The sequence below is a fragment of the Grus americana genome, chromosome 11, assembly GCF_028858705.1.
Source record: "Grus americana isolate bGruAme1 chromosome 11, bGruAme1.mat, whole genome shotgun sequence".
NCBI classification, from domain to species: domain Eukaryota; kingdom Metazoa; phylum Chordata; class Aves; order Gruiformes; family Gruidae; genus Grus; species Grus americana.
Genome location: NC_072862.1, coordinates 13,785,603 through 13,807,942, shown reverse-complemented (window position 1 = coordinate 13,807,942; position 22,340 = coordinate 13,785,603). Strand labels below are relative to the sequence as shown.

Here is a 22,340-nt window from a genome sequence, read left to right as displayed (position 1 = left end):
GGGGGGCTTGCCAGTGCCCCTGACTCTGTCCCCTCGGCGGCAGCTGGAGGGGAGACGGGGCAGACGCTGCCCGGTGCTGCCAGCTCCCAGCAGGTCTCCGGGCTGCGCCTGGGCCAGCGCTACACCTTCACCCTCCGCCCAGTCCTGGGGAGCGCACCAGGCGCTGAGACCTCCATCAGCGAGCGCACAGGTACGCTGGGGTCACTACAGGAACGGGCTGGGCTTGTCTCCGCTCCAGTGGTGGCTTTACCCCTTCTCTGCCCACAGTCTGCAAGGATGCCCGTGGTGACATCGTCTTCCTGGTGCACGGCACCCGCGACAGCTCCTCTGGTGCTGACGCCGTCCGCACCCTCCTCTCCAACACCGTGTCTGCCCTGGGACGCCTGGGCCCTGAGGGCACCCAGGTAGGGTGCTGCCATAATGGGGCGGGCCCAGGGGGTGCGAGTGGGCAGCGGTGCCCACCACTCCCCTGCACCCTTGCAGGTGGCTCTGGCCACGTACAGCTACCGCAGCCTGCCCTGGCTGCTCCTCAACCGCTCCAGTGACCTGCCCGCCGTGCTCGAGCAGATCCGCACCATACGCTACGAGGAGCCCAGCGGCAACGCTATCGGTGAGGGGCTGTGGTGGGAGATGGGGCAGCGACCAGTGGGATCCCGCTGACCGCCTCCCTCCTACTTCTCCCTCCCCAGGGGCGGCCATCACCTTCGCCAGGACCTACCTGCTGAGCCCCGGTGCAGGGCGCCGACCCAGCGTGCCGGCGGTGCTGGTGGTCCTGGCTGACGGCCCCTCCGGCGACGATGCCATTGCCGCAGCCAGGGACATCAAGTCTGGGGGTGAGGATGGATGGGGTCCCAGCGGGGCGCGTGGGGAGGGGGCTACATCCTGTGGGGTGCTGAGGGTTCTCCTGTCTCAGGGGTCCAGGTGCTGGCAGTGGGCTTGGAGGGGGCGGACCGGGAGCAGCTCAGGCGTGTGGTCACTGGCGAGGACCCGCGGTATATCTACCATGACAGCGGCGCCCTGGCAGAGCTGGAGGGAGAGCTCACCGATGACCTCTGTACCATCATCTCCACCAGAGTAAGGGGACAGGTGCCCTGGGTGCTGGGGAGGGGGAGCAGCCCTGTAGAGGGCTGGGGGCTTCTCCTACCCCCAGATTTACATGGGTTCCCCTTGTCTTGCCAGCCGGAGCCGGAGCCGAAGCCCTGCACCATGCAGTGCCCCAAGGTGAGCATCCCTGCGCCGTGCTATGCCACACATGCTGCTGGGGCTCAGGGACCCCCAAGCTTACCAATGGCAGCAGCATAGTGGGGAGCTGAGCATGGGGGTAAAGCCCCTAACCTGTTCCCTCTGTTGCTTTGCAGGGCGAGAAGGGGGACCGTGGTGAGGTGGTGAGTATTTTGGTGTGTCCCCCCCACAACTGATGACAGGGGGATGCTGCATCCCCCCCACCCCACTGATGCCAGCCTGCAGGGGATGCTCACCACTCTCTTTGTCTCTGTAGGGACCACAAGGACGCGCAGGGCATCCGGGCCCCCCTGGCGAGCCGGTAATGTCCTGATGGGGGGGGAGATGGGGGGCAGCTCCCTGGCAGGGGGCAGCAGCATGGTCCCTGTGTCCCCTTATCCTGCCGGTGGGTGGTTGCCAAGCCAGGGACATGTCCAGCCCTGGCCTCAGGGGCAGAGGGGGGACATGCCTTGACCACCACCCGCCACCCAGCCCATCTTCTCTGCTGTTCCCCCAGGGCCGCCATGGGCTGCCTGGCCCTCCGGGACCTGCGGGGCCACGGGGTCCGCCAGGAGAGAGCATTGAGCGGCCGGGCAAGAAGGGGGACAGGGTGAGTACTTCTGACCCCCTCACCTGCGCACCCCAGGGTCCCCAGGCACAGGGACAGGGCCACGCAGGGGCCCCTCTCTGTCCCTTGTCCCTCCTTCCTCCTCCCTCCTCCTCGCCCAGGCTGGAGGGGAGATCTCCTTGGGGAGCCCTGGACCAGCCCCACACTGCTCCCTTGCACCCCAGCTCAGGGGCCAGCACTGCCTGGGGCACTGGGGGGGATCCAGCAGAGCTGGGGTGTGCCGGGTGCTGGTGTGATGCTCCTCTCTCCTGCAGGGATTCCCTGGAACTGATGGGACCCCGGGAAGCCCTGGCCGCCCTGGAAACCCTGGATCACCCGGCCAGCCAGTGAGTGGGGGTGTCCCCCTGGGTTTGCTGCTGCATGGTGGGCTCTTTCCATCACCCTGCCTGCCCTGCCTGCTCCTTGAGCCAGTCCCTGCCTGCCCCTTCCCTGTGCCAGGGTGTAGCTGGCAGGGCCACTGCTGTCCCCAGGTGTGCGTGTCTCAGGCCAAGTGTACTGGGCAGGGACTGCACATCACTGCTATCGCTGGAGCCCCCATGCCATGCCATGCCATCCCATCCCATGCCATGCCATGCCATGCCATGCCATGCCATCCCATGCCATCCCATGCCATCCCATGCCATCCCATGCCATCCCATGCCATCCCATCCCATCCCATCCCATCCCATCCCATCCCTGCTCCCCCGACTGTCAGGGACACGCATTCACCTCTTGAGCTTTTGTTCTCCAGGGCAGCCAGGGCAGCCCCGGTCCCCAAGGCGATCCTGTGAGTATGACCCCATTCCTCCCCAGCCTTGCTCCCCCCCCTGTTCCCCCCTCCTCACTCTTGCCTTTCCTTCCCAGGGGCCGCGGGGGCCAGTGGGGCTTTCTGGCCCAAAGGGGGAGAAAGGCGAGCCGGTAGGTCGTGGGCACGGGGCTGCCCCGTGGGGGGTCCCTGGGGAGCAGCAGAGACTCTGGCGGGCACATCACATCCCCTGACACCTCCTGGCACTTGGCGTCTGGGTGACCCCCGTGTGTCCCCATCTCCCTGCAGGGTCCCTGGCCTTGTGGCACTGTGGCCCCTGGCCTGCACTGGGGACACAAAAGGGCACATGGGGACACTGATTTTTCCTTCCCCTCCTCATTCAGGGAGAGCCCAGGGTGATCGTGGATGGAGGACAGGGCCTGCCAGGCCGGAAAGGGGAGCCGGGCACACCGGTAGGTATAGGGGTGCTGATGCTGGGGGGGTCTCCATCAGCACCCCCAGCCTGTGCCACAGCCCCAGCTAACGGAGCATCTCTGTCCTCCAGGGCAGCCCTGGCCCCCCCGGGAGCCCTGGCCCACAGGGGCCCTTTGGTGATCCAGGCCCCCCTGGTCCACTTGGACCTGTGGGGCCACCGGGACCTCCGGGAGAGTTTGTGAAGGTATGTCCCCACCAGTGCTGTACAGGGACAGCGGGGCAGATGTATGGACAGATGGATGGAGGGACAGCCAACGGCTTGAAGCTGCTCCCTTGTGCACTCCTAGTCCCACTCATGGGCTGTGCCACCCACCAGCTGTGCCCCCCCCACCAGCTGTGCCCATGCCCCCACCACTAGCTGTGCCCATGCCCACATACACGTGGATGAGCTGTTGTTGGCGTGGGCAGTGTGGGGAGAGGCACATGGTATGCGTGTGCCCTGATAACCACTGATGATGGGCTCTGTCCAGCGTGTTTCCCCTCCATTCAAGGGGGCATGTGGAGAATCCAGATCTGCCCTTATCTGCTTTTTTTTCCCCTTGCAGGGGGAGAAGGGTGACCGAGGGGAGAGGGTGAGTGGCTCCACATTTCCCTGACTCCTCTGCCCTCCTGGATGGAGGTCCCATGGGTGCCCAAAGGCACTGCAGCCCCCCCAGGGTGCTGGGAAGGACTGAGCCCCCCTGGGCCATCACACAGGAGCTGACTCCTGTCTCTGCAGGGCCTCCCTGGACTTGTGGATGGGGCAGCACCTCGAGGGGAGCCCGGCCTCCCGGTGAGTTCAGCCCCCGGGCCAGCGGGGACAGCAGAGTGTAGCGGAGCTGTGGCAGCTATGTCCCCCTGGGGCTGAGATGTGTCCCCAGGGGCTGAGCTGTGCTCTCTTGCAGGGACTGCCTGGGGACCCCGGACCCCGGGGACCTGCTGGGCCCCCCGGTCTGAAGGGAGAGAAGGTAAGAGGGCAGTGGGGATGCTCTACACTGGGGCTGGACCCTGCACCGCTCTTCAGTGGGGATGCCCATCGCTATCTCGTGGACATGACTGTTGCCTTAATCCTCAGGGAGACAGCAAAGAAGGTTTCCCAGGGCCGCCTGGCCGCCCTGGGGACCCAGGAGACCGGGTGAGTTTCCCAAGAGAAGGTAAGGCGGGCAGGAGCTGGCCTCGCCAGCAAGCCAAGCCCTGAGGGCAGTTTGGGCAGCTCCTGCTCTGGCCAGCCTGGGCCTTTGCCCTGCTGTGCTGGAGGTGACATCTTTTCCATCCTCCTTTGCAGGGCCCTCGGGGACCGCCAGGAGAGCAGGGCAGGAAGGTGAGTGGTGCAGGGACCAAAGGGATGCTCTCGCTTTGCCTTTGGTAGAGAGAAAATGGGTCTGAGTGCTGTCCCAGGACCCATGCTGTCCCCTGCGGGTTCTGCTGCCCCTGACCCTGTCTTCTTCCTGCTCCAGGGAGACCGTGGGGCACCGGGCGAGCTGGGAGAGACAGGCGAGAAGGTGAGACAGCACTGGAGCGGGACCATGCCATTTGGTAGCGTCAGCAGGTTCTGAGGTCCCTGTGGCCCAGTGGTGGCTGTGCCTGGAGGTCACTGTCAAAGCCCAGTGGTCTTGGATGGGATTTGGGGCTGGGCCCTGAAGGGCTCTGGGGCAGCACGTGGGGTGGGGGCAGTGTGACTTGGAAGGAGGAAGGCTCCCTGACACCCTCCTCTGCTTCACTCTGCAGGGGGACCGCGGCGTGCCAGGCCCTGAGGGTGAGAAGGTAGGTGGGCTGGGGCAGCCATGGCCACTCTAGGGGGGATGCCTGTCCTGCCCTGGAGCAGCCACGCTGGCATGAGGTGGAAGGATGCCCCTGACACCTTTCTCTTCCTCCTCTCCTGCAGGGCGAGGCAGGAGCTCCAGGCCGCCCAGGGCCATCGGGCAGAGAGGTGAGTCAGGGCAGCGGCTGCAGCACTGTGGACCTGACACCCCGGGAGCAGGGGGCTGCTGTGCCCCAGCTGTGCATCCCCAGGCACCACCAGCCCCCTGAGGTCTCTTCTCTCGACATAGGGAGCTCCAGGACCGGCTGGGCCCCGGGGGGAGAAGGTGAGGGCAAAGCAGGATCCCAGCAGGATGGGTGGCAGGGGGCTGCTGGGGAAGGGGCCGGCAATAACACCCATCTCTCTGCAGGGCGATCCGGGAGCACCCGGCAGGCCGGTAAGTGATGCTGCCTGGTGGGTCCACCTCTGCCTGCCCCAGCCCCGGGACAGGGAGCCTTGAGCAGTGCCCAGCATGGTCCCTTCTGCTTCTCCCCTAGGCTCCCAGCGTGGCCGGTGTTGGAGGAGAGAAGGTAACCCTGCCCCAGCTGTGCCCCCCGGCCCCAGGCTGGCACCCCCTGGGGCACAGCCATGGACTGTGGAGGTGGGACAGCACAGCTGGGCATCAGCTTGAGGGGATGCCCGTGCTGGTCCCCAGCCCTGGCTGTCCCCCACTGCAGTGGGGTGAAGGGGGATAGTTTGAGGGGGCTGATGGTGCCATTTCGTCTGCTCCAGGGTGATAGAGGCTTGCCAGGACCAGAAGGACCTCCTGGCCCCAAGGGTGACGTGGGAGATAAAGGCGCCCGTGTCAGTACTACCTGGGGATGGGGGGGCACAGGGGGCATGGCACAGCCCCCCCCGGGCTCATGGTGCCTGTGCCGTTGCTCCAAGCTGCATCCCTTTGTGACTAGGGTGCCCCTGGCCTGAGCATCCCGGGGCCGGCCGGCCCCAAAGGCGAGCAGGGTGATCGGGTGAGTCTGGGTGTGCCCCGGGGCTCGGACTGCCAGGGCTCTGCCCTGGGGGCTCCGGCTCACCGCCCTGGTCCCTCCGCCAGCACTGGGCCACCTCGGTCCCTGGTGACACGTGCTCTCCCTCTCCAACAACCAGGGTATCGTTGGCCTCACGGGCAGGAGCGGCCCGAAGGTAATGTCACTGCAGGAGGCATTGCCTCTCCGTCCATCTGGTCCATCTGTCTGTCAACCCTTCCCCGGCTCTGGAGGGGCTGTCCCTGCAGACCGTGCTGCAGTGCTGCTCCGGGGAGCAGAGGGTGCCATGCTGAGCCCCTTCTCCCCCCAGCAGCCCCCGCACTCCCCCCACACTGCCTTGACCCGCTGCCCCTTCTCCCCCTGCCTAGGGTGACCCAGGAGAGCCAGGGGAGAAAGGCGAGCCGGGCCGAGCAGGCACCCCGGGGCAGACCGGGCTGCGTGGCAAGGAGGTAGCGTGGGGTGGGGGGGCGGGGAGCTGTGGGGCACTGTGGCCCCGAGGAGGTGGGGGGCTGGTGGGGAACAGGGGGACACCTGTGACTTGTGCTTTTCTCCCCATGGTCCATGTCCGCTGACCTGTGCCGCAGGGAGAGCGTGGAGAGAAGGGTGACGAAGGCACCCCAGTAAGTGAGGATCCCCCAGGACCACTGTCCCCCTCCCCATGGCCCTCCACTCACCCCCTCTCTCCCCACAGGGCGAAGCGGGTCTGCCTGGCAAACCTGGAGACAGGGGACCCCGGGTAAGCGCGGGGCTCATGGGCACCCTGGGGTAGGCGAGATGCCCAGCAGCCTCAGGGTGGCTCCCGCTAATGCACACCCTCCCTCTGCCCCCCACCCAGGGCCTCCCTGGCTACCGAGGTCCCCCCGGGGAGAAGGGCGACCCAGGGGACCCAGGTCCCGAAGGCAGGAACGTGAGTACCACCCCGTGGACGCCCACCACCCCACGCACGCCATTGCCCTGCACCCACCCTTACCCCAGGGGTACCCTCCACCCCACGGGACCCACCACCCCATGGGTCCCCTGCCCCCTCCTCTCCTCACCCTGTCCCTCTTTCCCGCAGGGCAGCCCTGGAGCACCAGGGAGCAAGGGTGACCGTGGGGAGCCGGTGAGTGACACTGGTGTGGGGGGGTGCAGGGCCACCTGCCTGGCCCCCACCCCGGAGCCAACCCTGCCCTCCCCTGGGCTGCGCCAGCTCCCCTTAACCCCATTCCTTCGCCCTTCTTTCAGGGGCTTCCCGGACCCCCAGGACGAACTGTAAGCTCTGCTCACACCCCTCTCCCTGCCCACGGGCTGGTGCCCAGCCCCATGCACTCTGACGGCCCCTCTCTGCCCCACAGGTCAGTGTGGGGCTCGAAGGAGTAAAGGAGAAGGGTGAGAAGGTAACAAGTGGGTCCCCTGGGATGCTGGCAGTGGGGTGTCCTGTGCTGTCCCTCACCGGCTCTGGCTGTGTGCTGGGGTCCTGGTGCACCAAGCCCTCTCTGCCCAAAACAGCCCCTGCCATGTGGAACTGATGTGCACTGTGGCTGAGACGCATGGGGTGTGGGGGCACGTGGGATGCGGGGGGCACATGCAATCCGGAGGCATGCAGGCTCACGCTCCTGCGTGGTGCTGGGAGGAGGGTGATGGGGCAAAAAGCCCCTGTAGAGCTGAGATCCTCGAAGGAGCCGGCATGCTCGTGGCTCCCCAGCCCTTCAGGGCTCCCACAGCAGTACCCCACGCTCTGTGTGCTCTGCTTTTACAAGCCAGCTCAGGCTGGGGGCAGTTTTGGCCACAGGCTGTGCTCTGCAGGGTGCTGGAAGGTGCCTTTGTCCCTGGCCATGGCCGGTGCCTTCCCCCTGGCTCAGCTGGCTCTTTTTTCAGCCCATGCCTATATTTTCATACCTTTGCTATTATCCCACCCTTAAACCACACAGCATAAGCAGAGCTGCTCAGCATGGGCTCTGGCACGGGCTCTGCACAGGCATTTGCGCTGGTGGCAGGGCAGTACCCCCTAATCATGGTGCCCTTCCCTGCAGGGGGACCCCGGGGACCCTGGCAAGGACGGCATGAAGGGTGCCCGGGGTGACACCGGCTCCCCCGGCCCGCCTGGAGAGAGGGTAGGTGCTGGCTCTCCAGTGCAGGAGGTAACAGGGGAGCAGCGAGATGGATGATGCTCTGCATGAGAGCCGGGGGTCCTGGTGTGCAAGGGGTGGCAGATGGGCACTTGGGACCCCCCTTATTTGCCCGTGCCCCACTGCTGAGTGGGTGTCTCTCTTGCAGGGCGTGGAGGGCCCCCGTGGCCCCCCCGGTGCACGGGTGAGTGCCCCCTTCCCCATGGGGGGCTGAGTGGGGGGGTCCACACCCCACTTGGCCCCTGCGTAGAAGGGGACAACGCTCACTCCTCTTCCCACCCCGCAGGGTGACCCAGGGGACCGAGGCCTGCCAGGAGAGAAGGTGAGGGGGCTGGGGGGCTGGGGGCTGCCCCATGGCACCCCTGTCCCGCCCCATGGCCCAAGCCCTCCTGCCCTGCTTTCTTACAGGGAAACCTTGGCCCGCCGGGGGTGGATGGTCGCAATGGGCTGGAAGGCAAACCTGGGCCCCCGGGCCCCCCTGGGCTGCGGGTGAGTGTGGTCCAGGGTGGGGGGCACAGCCGCCCCCGGGCACCGTGGGTGGAGCCTGCAGGTCGGAGGAGTGATGGGGTGGGAGGAGCCACATCCCCGGACACCCTCTGCTCTGGGCTGGGGATGCTCGTGGAGGGGGCCGTGGCAGGGCGGGGATGTCCCTGCCCTCACCTCCTCCTTGTCTGCAGGGGGACCCGGGGAAGCAGGGGGACCCTGGCCGGGACGTAAGTACCTCCAGGGATGGCGGGTTTGGGTTGTGCTCCTGCTGGGGCCATCGCGCTTGCAAGGGACCAACATCCTGTCCTGCGCTCCTTGGTCTGGGACAGCACAGCGGGACCGTCCCCTGTCCCCAGCAGGGTGCTGCCATCCTGGCCAAGCTCCATCCTGCCAGAGCCAACTGGGGGAGGTGGGTGCCCTGCCACCCTGTGCTCTCCCCATCTCCTTTCCCCGCAGGGGCTGCCTGGGCTGCGTGGGGAGCAAGGACCACCTGGCCCCGGGGGCCCCCAGGGACCACCTGGCGTCCCTGTAAGTACTGGCCACCCTGTGCCCTGGGGACGCATTCTGCCCCGTGCCCTCCCAGCTGGCTCCATCTGCCAGGGCTTGCCCTGTGCCCAGCTCCCTGCTGCACACTGGGGCTACAGCAGGGCCTGGGACCCCCAGCTGCCAGTGCTGGGGGGAGTGCGGGGGGTGCTCTCTCACTGCCTGTGCTTCCTCCCAGGGCAACCCGGGTGCTGATGGCAAACCCGGTCTCAGCGGCAAGAATGTGAGTAGGAGGCACGGGGCTTGGCTTTGGGGCTCGCCTGGGGGTCCTGAGGGCTGGTGACCCCAGTACAACATAAAGGCAAGGGGAGGGCTGTGGCAATGTTCTGAGTCGGGCACTGACTGGCAGCCTGTGTCCCCAGGGAGAAGATGGGACACCGGGAGAGGATGGGAGAAAGGTAAGGAGCCGAGCCCTGGATGGTCCCTGCGCTGTCCTTGCATGGTGCCTGTGTGGTCCCTACACGCCCAGTGGCTCCTCCTGGGTCCAGGAGCATAATTTTGGGGCACGTGGATGGGGCAGCATCCCTCTAACTCCTTTCCCTCCTCCTGGTTAGGGAGACAAAGGTGACACAGGACCTCCTGGCAGAGAGGTCAGTACCTCCCTTCATAGGAGCGTGGTGATGGGGGTGGTGGGTACTGCCCCCGCTGGGGACAGACCAGGGCACCCAGGTCCTGGGGGTGACACTGCTCTCTCGGCAGGGCCGCAGTGGTGCCAAGGGCGAGCAGGGTGACAGAGGTGTGCCAGGTCCCCTCGGCCCCCCTGGCCTCCCCGGTGTCCCAGGGCAGGTCGGCCCCCCAGGCCAGGTGCGTAGTCCTCAAGCCCACAGTGCCACCCGGCACTGGATCCTGGAGTGTGGGCTGCCATGGGGTGGGCAGGACCCCTGCCCATGGCTCCCTTGGGGCACTGCCCCATGTCCATGGGTGCCAGGTGCCATCATGTCCCTTCTGCGTCTTCCAGGGCTCACCAGGCCTCCGTGGGGTGCCTGGACTGAAGGTAGGTGTGCTCTTGCCCCTGAGCCCTCCAAGGCAAAGGTCTGGGGAGACCCTGTGCCAGAGGGGACGAGTCCTTGGAGGGGGGCACTCCCTATCCCCAGGTTGGCTGGGCTAGACCCTGGCGCTGGAGTCGGTGCTGGGCAGCCTGGCTCTGCCTCCCCCACACCTTTGCTGTGTTTCAGGGGGACCCGGGAGAGCCAGGACTGCGAGGGGAGCCGGTGAGTACCCAGCACTGAGCCTGACTAACTGTGAGCACCCCAGGGTGGTGGCAACTGCAGCCACTGCCCAGGCAGCACCTGGCAGTGTTGACTCTGAAACCTACTGAGGGCAGCATCAGTGTTGCTCACCCAGCCAACGCACCTCTGTACATCTTTGCATTCCCTCCCACTTTGCAAACCTAGGGGCGACCTGGCAACCCTGGAGCACGTGGAGACCCTGGAACTGCAGTGGTGAGTCCTCCTCAACCTGCTGGGCTGGGACATCAGCCTTGGGGGATGGAGGAGCCTCCAGAGCCCCCATGGTGGGAGCAGGCCAACGCCTGCTTTGTTTTTAATGTCTTTTTATTGCAGAACATTGAACGTAGCCTGGAAGCGCTTGGCATCAAGGTATGTAGTCCCCGGCTGTTAGGCTGGGGGCTGTTCCTGCTGTGCAGGGGGTTGGGGGACACGGGAGGTGGTGGGAGACCTGAGTGACCCAGGACAGGTTGGCAGGGCTGTGGTGTGCTGCTGGGGCTAGGTTGCACTGACCCTCTGGCCCGTGGCTCTTTCCTCCCTCCCAGATTTCATCCCTGAAGGAGCTCACAGGTGCCTACGACGGGAGCTCAGACTCGTTTCTGCCAGTGTCTGAGCGGCTGCGGGGCCAGAAGGGCAGCCGGGGGGAACCGGGAGAGAGGGGCCCTCCGGGCCGAGAGGTGAGCAGAGCAGGGCTCGATGCCATGCCCAAACACGCTTCTCTGATCCCCCTTACCTGGGCTGGCTGGGGGGGATGCACGGCTGGCTCAGCCCTGGCATGTTTGGGGGGAACCTGACAGCCCCGGCGCAGGGTTGACTCTGGCAGCACGGTGTTATGTTTTGCAGGGTTCCTTAGGCTTCCCCGGAGAGCGAGGACCCAAAGGTGACAAGGGGGACCCAGGTGCCCCCGGCCCCCAGGGCCCCATGGGCCGTGCCGTGGGCGAGCGGGGTCCCGAGGGGCCTCCTGGTCAGCCAGGGGAGCCTGGCAAGCCGGGCATCCCTGGGGTGCCAGGTCGGGCAGGAGAGCTGGGGGAGGCCGGGCGGTCCGGCGAGAAGGTGAGTGGTTACGAGGGCTGGGGGACCTGGTCCGGGGGCCTGGGGACAGCCCCATGACAGCCACTGTGTTGTTTCCCCAGGGTGATCGGGGCGAGAAGGGTGACCGGGGCGAGCAGGTGAGCCAGGATGGGGGCACAGTTCTCTCCATCCCTCCTGCATAGAGGGGACAGGGGCTCTCTGGGGGGCAGGGCGATGCCCTACGGGGACCAGGAGGGGCTGTACCGGGATGGCTCTGTTCCCCCATGCCCTGCTGTCCGTTTGATACTCAACCTATTTTTCTCCACTCCTCAGGGCAGGGATGGCTTGCCTGGCCCCCCAGGGCCCCCGGGGCCCAAGGTAGGTGATGGATGATGCTGGGGACCGTCCCCACGGGGTGCCAGCCTGCACCTCTAGGGATGGATGGCCACGTCCAGTCCCCTGGCACAGGGGCTTAGGGAGGGCTGTGCTCCTGGAGGGACCTTCCTGGGGTCCCCTGGGTGCTGGCCCTGACTGCACCCTGCCCACAGGCAGACGTGGTGGAGGGCAGCCTGATGGGCTTGCCGGGCGAGCGTGGCCCCACTGGACCCAAAGGAGCAAAGGTGCGTGGCTGGGCAGAAGGAGTGGGGCAGCCAAGGTGACTGAGCCAGGGACAGCGTGATGAGTTGGGCTGGGACTGAGGACGGTGGTGGGGCAGGCATCCCTGGGGGGAGCAGGGGCTGATGGCATCTGTCTTCTCCCCGATGCAGGGCGAGCTGGGAGCTGAGGGCGAGCGGGGACCCAAAGGAGATAAGGTCTGCGGTCGTAAGTCTCCTGCTGCCAATGGGGCGGCCCCAGGGAGCAAAGCCCCAGGCAGGGGCACTGCTTGGGATACCCCTCTTTGGGTGTCACCAAGCTCTGGGGGGGGAACAGGAAGGTCCCTGCTTGTCCTACAACCGTGTGCCTGTCCCTGCTGCAGGGTGAGGGTGGCCCGCGGGGCGAACGAGGGGAGCCTGGCGAAAAGGGCAGAGACGGCGCCCCGGTGAGTACCGCACTGCCCCTCATTCTGGTGCTGACACCAGACCCCCCATCCGCACTGACCCCATCCCTGTCTCTTGCTCCAGGGTCTCCCGGGTGAGAGAGGGCTGGCTGGCCCTGAGGGGAAGCCGGTGAGTGGGGACATGGTGGGGGGATACGGGCTGGGATGGGGGGAAGGTCCTGTGGTCCCACACCTGCCACCACTGGCACCAGCAGAAGCATTCGAGTCTTGTTCACCTCCTTCCCCCCCCTGCACAGAGCCCACAGGGCTTTAGGGGGCTTCCTGGCCCCTCCTCCCATAAGTACCCTGGGCTGGATACTGCACGCCAGGAACGGGGAGCATCTCTTGGGGGGCAGGCAGGGCTGCTTGGTGGTGGCGGGGTCCTGCTCGCCCGCTGGCTCTGACGTGGTTCTTTGCAGGGCTTGCCAGGCTTCCCCGGCGTGCTGGGACGCCCGGTAGGTGTCTGTGTGTCCCCCATGTCACTGTGCCCTCCCACCTCAGCGTGCAGCTGGGGGCTCCTGGCCATGGGCACTGGGTGAAGCCATTGTGGGCCACCCTGCTGGGTGGGTGGGTGCCAGGAGCTGGCCAGGCTTGTCCTTATTTGGCATGGGTGCTTACCAGAGCTGCTGGCACTGTCGGGTCTCCTCTCCCAGGGGACACACCATGCACCCACTGGGGATAACCCATCCCTACAGTGACCCCATGTCTTCCTCCCTTCAGGGCAGCCAAGGAGACCCGGGACCCCCAGGACCTCCGGTAAGGAGCCACCCTGCACCACGTGCAGGGGACTATCATGCAAGGGACATCCCAGGGAGCTGGGAGGGGTGGCGGTGCTGGGACTGCACTGCCCCACTTGCCCCTTCCTCATCCTGTGCCACCAGCAAGCACCGCCCCAACATAATGTCCCTTTGTCCCTTGCAGGGCAGCACTGGCCCACCGGGGACCCAGGGCCCAGCTGGGGCCAAGGTAAGGCATTGGCATCTGCATTGGCATCACCACATCTGACCTGGCAGAGGAAAGTGGTGCCTTGCCAGATTTGGGGGCTGGAGGGAGGGCTGCATTTCAGGACATTTTGGGCTGAAAGGAGGGAAATTTCAGGCTGGCCCCCCTCCCGGATCCAGCTGACCCTGGGGAACAGCCCCATGGCAGGCACAGGGACGTGGCTGCGACCTCGGTGGCTGGTGGGTTGGGGCGGTGGGACTGATGCAAGTGCTCTCTTCACAGGGCGATCCAGGGGAACCTGGCTCCGGCATCCGGGTGAGCACTAGTGCCCTCCCTGCCAGCACCCACCTGCGCCCCCCAAAAACCATCTGGCCAGGCTGCCATGCACCTTCCCACAGGGGCAGCCGAGGTCCCGGCTGTGCCATGGCAGCGTGCCACCCCCTCTCTCATGCGGCTGTTTCCATTGCAGGGCTTGCCCGGTCCCCAGGGCAGCATGGGGCTGCCCGGCCCCCCTGGTCCCCCCGGCCCGGTGGTAGGTATTTGCAGTCCTCCCCACCCCCGACCTGCCCTTTGGCTGTTCCTGGTGCCCGGGCTGCCACTTGATTTCTGCTCGTGTCTCCCTTGCAGGGCCCGCCGGGTGTCCCCGGGCTGCCAGGACAAGTGGTGAGTGTGTTGTCCCACCCCTGCCTGGCTGCCATCGGTGTGGCTGTTCCGGGCTGCTCGGGAGGCTGCGGCTCCCCCGTGCCCAAGCCTGGTCTCACTGCATGCAGGGAGAGAGCGGGAAGCCAGGCGTGCCGGGCAGGGATGGTGTGCCAGGGAAAGACGGCGAGGCGGGGATGCCTGGGAAGATGGTACGTACGTTGCTGCTCTCCCCATCCCATTCCAGCAGGAGCCCCACGGGGCTCAGCTTGGGGTGTCTGTAGCTGAGGGCTGTGCTGCTTGTGCCAGGGTATGCCAGGACCTTCGGGCCCTGCCGGTGCCAAGGGAGAGCCAGGGGATGCCGGAGCCCCAGGACAGGTGAGCGCAGAGCCACCTCTGCAGCAGCTGGGAGCTTCCCCAGCGTTCCTGGGCCAGGATGAGGGGGAGCATCCCTGTGCAGCCCTGCTCACCTGCCCCCTTTCTCCTCTGTGCCCCAGGCCATCGCTGGCCCTCCCGGCACCAAAGGCGAGAAGGTAAGGAGCCAGGGTGTGAGGTGGGGGGACTCCCACCCCTGGGTGCTGCCAGAGCCACAGGGTGCTGGCGTCTGCTGTGGGCACGCCTGAGCACCCGTGTGTCATTGCAGGGCGAACCAGCGCTGCTGGAGGGCGTGCTGCTGGGAGAACCTGTGAGTTGAGCCCATTAACCTCGTCCCCCATATTAACCTCATCCCTCCCATTAGCCTTATCCCCCTACCACCACCCCCTGCCTTCTGGGGGGGTGAGCGAGCCCTGTGGCCACCCCCCTCCCCTAACACCGCTTTCCCCCGTCAGGGCTCCAAGGGTGACCGAGGCTTGCCGGGCCCCAAGGGCGAGAAGGTGAGCGCTGCTCGGGGGGCTGGTGGGGAGGGGGCCATGGGGGCCCTGGGCTCCCTGGCTGCCTCCCCACAGCAGGGGGGATCCAGCTGCAGCTGCTCCCCCCATGCCTCATCACATGCCTCTGCTTTTTGCTTGTTTCCCTCTGCCAGGGGGATCCAGGACGATTTGGGGAGCCAGGAGATCCTGGGGAAGACGTGAGTAGGAGGCATATGGAGGGCCAGGGGTAGATACTGGGGGAAGTGGATGCTGTAGGGGGGGACACCTGTGCCCACGCCACCCACCACCCAGCCCTTCCCAGTGGCTTGGTGTCTTTGCAGGGAGCCAAGGGGTCCTCTGGAGCCAAAGGAGAGAAGGTAAGTGTCCCCTGGGCACAGGGGCACAGGGTGCTTCCCAGCCCTGGGGGGCGGCTGGGGGTGGCACAGTGCCCCAGCACCCCCGTGCCTGCCAGCCGGGGGACACACCGTGTGCTCTCTGCCACCACACAGGGATCGATGGGTGTCGGTGTGCAGGGACCGCCAGGACAGGACGGGCCTCCAGGCTTGAAGGTAATCCCTGTCCCCATGTCACCCTGGCTCACCATGTCCCCAGAGCCCAGGTGCTGCCCCAGCTTGGCTGGCCAAGGGAGAAGCATGCTCCCAAGGGGCTGTTTTCACAGGCCTTGTCTTTTTCCTCCCTGCTCCAGGGTGACATTGGCTTGCCAGGACCACCAGGACCCCCAGGCTCAGCAGGCATCGCTGGGACACCGGGACAGCCTGGCCTGAGAGGGGACAATGGGCAGCCTGGCCCCCCGGGTCCCCCAGGAGAGAGGGTAAAGGCTACAGCCTGTGCTCACCTTTGCTGGTCTAGGTGATCCTGGACCCTCAGGCAGCACCGGCAGGGTCCCCTGCAAGCCCCACTGACTCCTGGACGTGGTTCTTGCCCGCTCACAGTGTTTCCCTGCCAGGGTTTGATCGGCTTTCCCGGGAGAGATGGCACCTCTGGACCACCAGGACCCGCGGGGCCCCCTGGGCCAGCAGTGAGTATGGGGCTCCGGTGCTGCAGCATCCCTCGCGGGATGCAGGCTCTGCCCTGGCTTCTCCACCAGCTTGGCAGGGTGATGGGGACCCACTCTGACCTTCCCAGCCCCCGGGGATGGGGGTTGCTCAGGGCTCCAGCACAGGGCGGGAGCTGCTGTGGGAGCCCCAGGGATGCTTTGTGGGGTGCCTGGCATCACCTTCCTCCTGTGGCTCCCTCACCCCTCTCCTTTCTTTTAGGGCATGCAAGGGACCTCTGGCCCAAAAGGTGACAAGGTAGGACAGGGGACAGCCCTATAGCATGGGGAGTGTGGGGCTGCCCGTCTTGTGGGGTGTCCCTGCTGCAGCCCCCCCCTGGGTGATGCTGAAACCACTCTGGATGGTGGCACATGGGAGCCTGCTCTGTGCCGGGCACCCAGGCCAGTATCGGGGCCATGGGGTGTCCCCTGGCATGGCGGGGAACATGGCATGGTTGGGAGGAGTGGTGGGCAGCAAGGACAGGGACAAGCTCTTGCCTTTCCCCCGGCAGGGCGTTCCGGGGGCTGGGCTGCCAGGAGCCAGAGGCGAGCGTGGAGACCCAGGGCCACGGGTAGGCACCACCATGGTCCCCCCTACACCCCTCCTGTGTCCCCACCACCGGAGACAGGAAATCCCATGGCGCAACCCCAAGAGGACACCAAGCCAGCACCGTGCCTGTCCCTGAGGTGGGGTGATGCTGGGGGTGCCCCCGTCCCAGACTCCCTTATCCCATCCCTTTCTTCTCACAGGGTGAAGACGGGCGCCCAGGGCCAGAAGGGGATCGCGGGCCGGCGGTAAATACCCCCCTCCCCAGCTGCACCCCCAGCCAGACCCCTCCCTGACCACCCCTCTCCTCTCTCCCACAGGGCTTGCCTGGGAACCGGGGGGAGCGTGGCGACAAGGTAAGGGACCCTGGGGGCTGGAGAGCCAGGGGGTGCGAATGATGCACCCCCAGGGATTGGGGTACCCAGAGAGATGCTGCCCACTCCCCACTGCACATCCTTTGCAGTGTCTCACCATCTCCCCTTCCTTGCAGGGAGACAGTGGGGCCCCAGGGCCCAAAGGAGACAAGGTGAGTCCCCAGCATGGGGGTCAGCGGGAGGGAGGGCAGCAGTGCTGACCCCCCTGCTCACCCCCACCTCTCTCCTTCGGTGTGCAGGGTGACACTGTGGTGCTGGAGGGACCTGCTGGAGTACGGGGCAGCAAGGGGGAGCCAGTAAGTGTTGTTAGCATCCTCCCTGTCCCCATCCTTCCTGTCCCCCTCTGCGTCATCCCTCTTGTCCTGATGGGCAGGGGCTCTCCCCTGCATCCCCCTCGCCAAGGTCCTGCCTGCTCTGCTCCTGGGCCAGGGCAGCTCCCGGCCCTATGGGGTTGATCCTGCACCCCCCTTCACCGAGCAGCACAGGACAGCCTCCTCTCTGCCGCTGCCTGCCAGAAGAGCTGGGGGGCTTCTCGCTGCTGAGGGACCCTCCCTCACAGAGCATGTTGTCCTCTCTCCTTCAGCCACCCTATGGACCCCCATGTCCCTGCCCTGGCCGGGGGAGGGGTGTCTGTCCTCCCCACCCTAATGTGTCTGAGCATCTCCTCATCCCCTGACTCCTCCCTGTGTTTCCCCCTTTGCAGGGAGAGCGTGGCCTGAAGGGGACAGAAGGGGACAAGGGGGACAAGGGGGAGCAAGGCATGCCTGGAGAGAAGGTATGGGGTTGGGGGGTGCTGGGTTGGGGACCATGGAGGGCTGCAGATGGGGTGATGAACAGAGGGACCAGGACATGGTGGCATTCCCGTGCCCTATGTGGTGGTGCTTGTGGGCATCCTGGCACGACGCTTGGCACCCATGCCATGCTGTGGCCGGAGCTCTCCCTCCTGCCCTGTGTTGATCTGGGTTTCTGCTTGCAGGGGGCAAGGGGTGAGCAAGGTGAGAAGGGCTCCACAGGCTTTCCCGGGGCACGTGGCCCTGGCGGGCAGAAGGTGAGAAGCTGGGCACCCCTCGCTGCCAGGGGGTGCTGGGGGGGTGCTAGGGGCACTGTCCCCCTAGCTGGCCCTGACTGATGCCTTTGTCTTCTCCAGGGAGAGGTTGGAGCATTAGGAGAGCCCGGCGAGCCGGTGAGGAGATGCGTCTCGGTGCCGCTGCCACCCCGCTGCGGGGCAGGAGCGGACCCTGTCACACTGTGTGCTCTCCCACAGGGCCAGCCCGGCCGTGATGGGATCCCTGGAGCCCGGGGAGAGAAGGGGGACACAGGACCCCTGGGCATGCGTGGCCCCAAGGCGAGTTGGTCCCTCTGCTTGCCGGTGCTCTCCCAGCCAGGACCCGTGCTGGCTTGGCATGGCTTTGACTGCCCTCTTCATCCCTGCAGGGTGACCGGGGCATGAAAGGTGCTTGCGGCCTCGATGGGGAGAAGGGCGAGAAGGTGAGTGGGTGTCCGTGGGGCGCTGCAGGAGCCCGGATGGTGCCTGGAGGCTGTGGCCCTTTGGATCCCCTCCACCAGCCCAGGGGGAGCGGGGAGACAGCTGAGGCCAGAGCTCAGCCCCATGGCAGGGGCACGGGGTCCCTTCCTCTGCCCACGGCTCTGGGGTGAGCATTGAGGGGTGCAGGACTGACCGCCCTGCCTCTCTCCTGCCCGCTATAGGGAGAGCCGGGGATCCCAGGGCGCTCGGGGCTGCCAGGGAGGAAAGGCGAGCCAGTAAGTGCTGTACTGGTGCTGGGGTGGGATGGGGACTCGCAGCCGGTGGCTGATGGACATCCGCTTTGTCCCCCAGGGAGAGCTGGGTCTGTTGGGACCACCAGGCATCCCTGGGAAGGAGGGGCTCATGGGACCCAAGGTAGGTCAGGGCAGTGCTGGGAAAGCTGTTCTGGCACTTCAGCCCCCCCGCTGCCTGCCCCCCACTGCCTGCCCCTTCCTTTTCACAGGGTGACCGGGGATTCGACGGGCAGCAGGGAGCAAAAGGAGACCAGGGAGAGAAAGGAGACCGGGTGAGCAGGCTGCACAGGGAGGGTGTGCATTGCACCGCATCGCTTTTACCAGGATCTGGCCTTGGTCCGAAGCACATCAGAGCCTGATGCTCCCAGAAGAGCTGTCTGGCACCACTCTAAATTGTGTCACAAAACTATGAGCAACAACAAATCCCTGCTCTATACAAGAAGGCACTGGTGCCGGTGCTTCAGGGATGCCCAGCTGCAGGGTCGGAGGATGCCCGTGGCACCTGCTCTGGGGCCGGGGGGCTCCGACACCCCGGGCCTCACCCTCTGCTCTCCCGCAGGGCGCTCCAGGCATTATTGGTGGCCCTGGTCCCCGGGGCAGCGACGGTGCTCCTGGACCACCCGGACCCCCAGGAAGTGTTGGACCACGAGGTCCTGAGGGCATGCAGGGCCAGAAGGTGAGTGCCCACCACGGGTCCCCTCTCCAGGTGCCGTGAGGGGAGGAGAGCCCTGTCCCTGGAGTGCATGAAGGGGTGGTGGCATCAGGAGCCGTATCACAGCTCTGTCCCTGCCCTGCCAGCTCACTGCTTTAGGGTCCTCCCTCGTGTCCCTGTGCCTAGGGGATGGGAGCCTAGGGGGTTGGGACCCTGCTTGTCCTGGGGCTGGGCTAGACCCATCCCCGTTCACATCCTCACCTGTGCAGGTCTCCCTGGGGTGCAGGGATGGGGAAAGCAGCACGTCTGTGGCACTGGGGAGGGCAGAAAGGCTCCAGAGCTTCCAGCCATACCCTGAGCACATGTCCTTTGCAGGGGGAGAGAGGACCCCCCGGACAGTCAGTGCCGGGGGCCCGTGGCGTGCCAGGCATCCCCGGTGAGAGAGGAGAGCAGGTGGGTGAGCGGGTGCCCAGCCCTGGGTGGGTGAGCCCCAGCCAGGGCCATCCTCCCACCTCCCCTCTGCTTGTCCCTAGGGCAGTCCCGGCACCCAGGGGCTCCGTGGGGAGAAGGGGGAGCCGGGCATGACGGTAAGGAGCCGGGAGGGAGCTGGCATGGGCTTGCAGTGCTCGGGTCACCGGCGTGGGAAGGGGTGCTCAATCCATTCCACTGCTGCTGATGGAGGGGCTGCCCCTGCCTCCGGGATCTGCTCCGGCACGTGGGCCTGGGGAAAGGGTTTTTCCTCCTCTCTAATTGCACCATCCCCTGTTGCGATGTGGGTCCTTTGCCCCTCCATGTGCCCTGCAGGAGGAAGAGATCCGCGCCTTCGTCAGGCAGGAGATGAACCAGCACTGTGGTGAGCATCCCCCACTACACTGCCCCGGGGGTGGGGGTCTGGCCCCCGCTGCCCCTGACCCCCCACCCCGTCTCTCCTGCAGCCTGCGGTGGCCATTTTCCCCGGCGCCTGGATTCACGTGAGCACTCAGGTTGCGGCTCTCCCTTCCTACCCCCCTGCCCCGCGCGTGTGGCACCAAAGGGGTCTGCCGGGTTTGGGGGGGCTGGAGGCAGCTGGGACCCTCTGGGACCCCCTCGGTCAGGGTCAGCATCAGCATGGGACTGTGCACAGGGAGGAGGGATGGTGCATGGCAGAAGTGATGGTGCAGCAGGGATCCCCAGGGGCAGCTGGCTTGGGATGGTGCCAACTGGGTCCAGGCGCTGCCAGGGTCTGCCCGATCGAGAACGGACCATGGGGACTGCGCCCCATCCATGCTTAGGTGCCGGAGCCAGGACAGGCGGGCTTGCTGGGGCCAGGACTGCTGGAGGGGAGGGTGGGCTGGAGGACTGGGATGGAGGGACGGGGGCAAGAGGTGGGCTGGGATGAGGTGGGTGCTTTCTCTCCAAGGAGGCTGGGGGGCTCAGGCCAGGAGCAGCCTCCACTCTGTCCAGGGAGGAGGAAGAAGCATCCGCCAGGAGAGGGAGCACGGCCAAACAGGTGATGGAGAGCCTGGAGGACCCACAAGATCTGGCCCCGTGGCCATATGTGCCTCCCCGTGCCCATCATCATCCCCATCCCCATCCCACTAGGCTCCCAGCGGGTGCTGTCTCACTGGGCAGCAGCTCTCCTGCCCGTCCCTCCTCTGGGAGCCCCCGGCAGCCCTGGTCTGCGGTGCAGAGAGAGGATGGGGTGTCCCTGGGTCCCTCATCCCTGGTCCTGTACCCTGGCAGGCTGCAGCAGTGCCAGGGCAGTGCTGGGCTGTTCCACACCTGCAAGGGGTGGTTTTCCCCTGGGAGGCAGGGGGGAAGTGCCCCTGGCTCCCTTGCCCCCTTCCTGATGCCTGCACCATGTCCTTCCCCCTTGCAGGGCCATTCCACACCCAGCCATTCCCTGCTGACAGCACTCATGCAGTCCCTGTGCTCAAGTTGTCACACGCTGAGGAAGAGGAGGGTGAGTATCATCCCTGTGCTTTTAGTTCCCATCCCCCTTTTCCCCTGCTCCACTGTGTCATGTCCTTGCCCTCCGCTCACAGGCACTGAGGGATAATCCATTGGTGGCCGTGCTGCCAGTCCCAGGGGGCTTTAATTGAAGAGTGGGGAGAGGAGAGGGCAGCAAGGAGTGTGTGCGCGTGCGTGTGTGCGCGCGCAGGCACGCACAGGTGTGTGCTGTGTGTGTGCAGAGCCAGGGCTGTGGCTCGGGGGGGCAGGACAGAGGGGATGGAGCGGATGGTGAGGGCTGCTCACGCTCAGCACTGTCTCCCAGGGCAGGACAGGCAGGTCATGCTTGACACTGATGACCTCGAGTATGAGAGCGTGTACGGGGAGGAGGAGGAGGACTACAATGAGGGCCCAGAGATGGACAGCTCGGAGCAGCCCACGATAGACGGTGAGTTTCCTTGCACCTGCCTGGCACCGAGTGTGGAGCCACTGGGGGTGACTGGGGGGCTGCCTGGACTTTGCTGGGATGATGACTCCACATCCTGCCTGGCAGCAGGTCCCGGCGCCCTCTGCCTGGGGGGATTTGGGATTTGCAGCCCTCTCGCTGGCACCCAGGCAGGTCCCAATCACCGTGCCATGCATGCCTTGCAGACCTCACTCTCTGTCCTCCTCACCAAAGCCATCACCAGCAGCCATGGGTGGTTTGCTGGGCTGGTCAGACCTGCTGCTTCTGGCAGGTTTCCTGTGCTCCTGGTCATGAGCCGCAGGAGGGGATCCCAAAGCCCCCAGGAGAGCAGGGAAGCCTCAGCAGCAACAGCAGCATGCGGAGGGTCTCTCCAGTACCCTTCCAAGGGACGCTGTGGCCATCATGTGCCCATGCCACCTCCCTCTCAGCTCCATCTCTAGCCTTTGCTGGGAGCTGCCCCTGGGAGATGGCTCTCAGCCCTCACTCCCAGCACTTGGGCAGGGCACAGAGATGTCCCCTCCAGCCAAACCCTGCCTGCGCTCAGCCGGAAGCCATCCCCTGCCTTCCCCTTCTGGGGCTTCTCCTGCTCTGCCAAGTGGGCCCTGCTGTCTCCACTGCTGGAGTGCTGCCGGCTCCTGCCTGCCCTCACCATCACCATTTGCCCCCTGCAGCTGAGCCCTGCAGCCTGCCGCTGGACGAGGGGGACTGCCAGCACTACACGCTGCGGTGGTACTACAACCAAAGAGTCTCCGAGTGCCGGCCCTTCGTCTACAGCGGCTGCCGGGGCAACCTCAACCGCTTTGACAGCAAGGAGGAGTGTGAGCTGCACTGCGGGCAGCACCCAGGGGCAGGTAGGCATGGCATGG

The 22,340-nt window shown here is 66.0% G+C and overlaps 1 protein-coding gene across 1 annotated transcript in view; it reads left to right on the top strand.

Moving 5' to 3' along the window:
- COL7A1 (collagen type VII alpha 1 chain) overlaps positions 1-22,340 on the top strand; it is a 31,100-nt gene that overhangs the window by 7,611 nt on the left and 1,149 nt on the right. The window contains exons 24-119 of the mRNA XM_054838625.1: positions 44-190; positions 268-404; positions 484-610; positions 690-833; positions 914-1,074; positions 1,180-1,221; positions 1,359-1,385; positions 1,499-1,543; positions 1,739-1,831; positions 2,104-2,175; positions 2,580-2,615; positions 2,693-2,746; positions 2,978-3,046; positions 3,139-3,252; positions 3,614-3,640; positions 3,787-3,840; positions 3,953-4,015; positions 4,123-4,182; positions 4,333-4,368; positions 4,505-4,549; positions 4,776-4,811; positions 4,933-4,977; positions 5,099-5,134; positions 5,219-5,245; positions 5,346-5,378; positions 5,581-5,652; positions 5,757-5,816; positions 5,953-5,988; positions 6,200-6,280; positions 6,416-6,451; positions 6,523-6,567; positions 6,667-6,738; positions 6,889-6,933; positions 7,056-7,082; positions 7,166-7,207; positions 7,844-7,924; positions 8,088-8,123; positions 8,226-8,261; positions 8,348-8,428; positions 8,617-8,652; positions 8,882-8,953; positions 9,147-9,191; positions 9,331-9,366; positions 9,523-9,558; positions 9,668-9,772; positions 9,927-9,962; positions 10,144-10,179; positions 10,363-10,410; positions 10,531-10,566; positions 10,740-10,871; positions 11,038-11,247; positions 11,328-11,363; positions 11,539-11,583; positions 11,754-11,825; positions 11,973-12,017; positions 12,182-12,244; positions 12,327-12,371; positions 12,661-12,696; positions 12,962-12,997; positions 13,163-13,207; positions 13,466-13,498; positions 13,653-13,715; positions 13,811-13,846; positions 13,954-14,034; positions 14,132-14,200; positions 14,320-14,355; positions 14,466-14,507; positions 14,653-14,697; positions 14,847-14,891; positions 15,015-15,050; positions 15,183-15,242; positions 15,380-15,505; positions 15,641-15,712; positions 15,951-15,986; positions 16,240-16,299; positions 16,478-16,522; positions 16,595-16,630; positions 16,765-16,800; positions 16,888-16,944; positions 17,352-17,423; positions 17,625-17,696; positions 17,796-17,831; positions 17,913-17,993; positions 18,083-18,136; positions 18,356-18,409; positions 18,486-18,548; positions 18,637-18,699; positions 18,987-19,103; positions 19,455-19,532; positions 19,613-19,666; positions 19,884-19,932; positions 20,015-20,062; positions 20,479-20,568; positions 20,938-21,021; positions 21,334-21,456; positions 22,146-22,325. Coding sequence (XP_054694600.1) covers positions 44-190; positions 268-404; positions 484-610; positions 690-833; positions 914-1,074; positions 1,180-1,221; positions 1,359-1,385; positions 1,499-1,543; positions 1,739-1,831; positions 2,104-2,175; positions 2,580-2,615; positions 2,693-2,746; positions 2,978-3,046; positions 3,139-3,252; positions 3,614-3,640; positions 3,787-3,840; positions 3,953-4,015; positions 4,123-4,182; positions 4,333-4,368; positions 4,505-4,549; positions 4,776-4,811; positions 4,933-4,977; positions 5,099-5,134; positions 5,219-5,245; positions 5,346-5,378; positions 5,581-5,652; positions 5,757-5,816; positions 5,953-5,988; positions 6,200-6,280; positions 6,416-6,451; positions 6,523-6,567; positions 6,667-6,738; positions 6,889-6,933; positions 7,056-7,082; positions 7,166-7,207; positions 7,844-7,924; positions 8,088-8,123; positions 8,226-8,261; positions 8,348-8,428; positions 8,617-8,652; positions 8,882-8,953; positions 9,147-9,191; positions 9,331-9,366; positions 9,523-9,558; positions 9,668-9,772; positions 9,927-9,962; positions 10,144-10,179; positions 10,363-10,410; positions 10,531-10,566; positions 10,740-10,871; positions 11,038-11,247; positions 11,328-11,363; positions 11,539-11,583; positions 11,754-11,825; positions 11,973-12,017; positions 12,182-12,244; positions 12,327-12,371; positions 12,661-12,696; positions 12,962-12,997; positions 13,163-13,207; positions 13,466-13,498; positions 13,653-13,715; positions 13,811-13,846; positions 13,954-14,034; positions 14,132-14,200; positions 14,320-14,355; positions 14,466-14,507; positions 14,653-14,697; positions 14,847-14,891; positions 15,015-15,050; positions 15,183-15,242; positions 15,380-15,505; positions 15,641-15,712; positions 15,951-15,986; positions 16,240-16,299; positions 16,478-16,522; positions 16,595-16,630; positions 16,765-16,800; positions 16,888-16,944; positions 17,352-17,423; positions 17,625-17,696; positions 17,796-17,831; positions 17,913-17,993; positions 18,083-18,136; positions 18,356-18,409; positions 18,486-18,548; positions 18,637-18,699; positions 18,987-19,103; positions 19,455-19,532; positions 19,613-19,666; positions 19,884-19,932; positions 20,015-20,062; positions 20,479-20,568; positions 20,938-21,021; positions 21,334-21,456; positions 22,146-22,325 — 6,063 coding nt within the window. The remainder of the gene's footprint in view (positions 1-43; positions 191-267; positions 405-483; positions 611-689; positions 834-913; positions 1,075-1,179; positions 1,222-1,358; positions 1,386-1,498; positions 1,544-1,738; positions 1,832-2,103; positions 2,176-2,579; positions 2,616-2,692; positions 2,747-2,977; positions 3,047-3,138; positions 3,253-3,613; positions 3,641-3,786; positions 3,841-3,952; positions 4,016-4,122; positions 4,183-4,332; positions 4,369-4,504; positions 4,550-4,775; positions 4,812-4,932; positions 4,978-5,098; positions 5,135-5,218; positions 5,246-5,345; positions 5,379-5,580; positions 5,653-5,756; positions 5,817-5,952; positions 5,989-6,199; positions 6,281-6,415; positions 6,452-6,522; positions 6,568-6,666; positions 6,739-6,888; positions 6,934-7,055; positions 7,083-7,165; positions 7,208-7,843; positions 7,925-8,087; positions 8,124-8,225; positions 8,262-8,347; positions 8,429-8,616; positions 8,653-8,881; positions 8,954-9,146; positions 9,192-9,330; positions 9,367-9,522; positions 9,559-9,667; positions 9,773-9,926; positions 9,963-10,143; positions 10,180-10,362; positions 10,411-10,530; positions 10,567-10,739; positions 10,872-11,037; positions 11,248-11,327; positions 11,364-11,538; positions 11,584-11,753; positions 11,826-11,972; positions 12,018-12,181; positions 12,245-12,326; positions 12,372-12,660; positions 12,697-12,961; positions 12,998-13,162; positions 13,208-13,465; positions 13,499-13,652; positions 13,716-13,810; positions 13,847-13,953; positions 14,035-14,131; positions 14,201-14,319; positions 14,356-14,465; positions 14,508-14,652; positions 14,698-14,846; positions 14,892-15,014; positions 15,051-15,182; positions 15,243-15,379; positions 15,506-15,640; positions 15,713-15,950; positions 15,987-16,239; positions 16,300-16,477; positions 16,523-16,594; positions 16,631-16,764; positions 16,801-16,887; positions 16,945-17,351; positions 17,424-17,624; positions 17,697-17,795; positions 17,832-17,912; positions 17,994-18,082; positions 18,137-18,355; positions 18,410-18,485; positions 18,549-18,636; positions 18,700-18,986; positions 19,104-19,454; positions 19,533-19,612; positions 19,667-19,883; positions 19,933-20,014; positions 20,063-20,478; positions 20,569-20,937; positions 21,022-21,333; positions 21,457-22,145; positions 22,326-22,340) is intronic.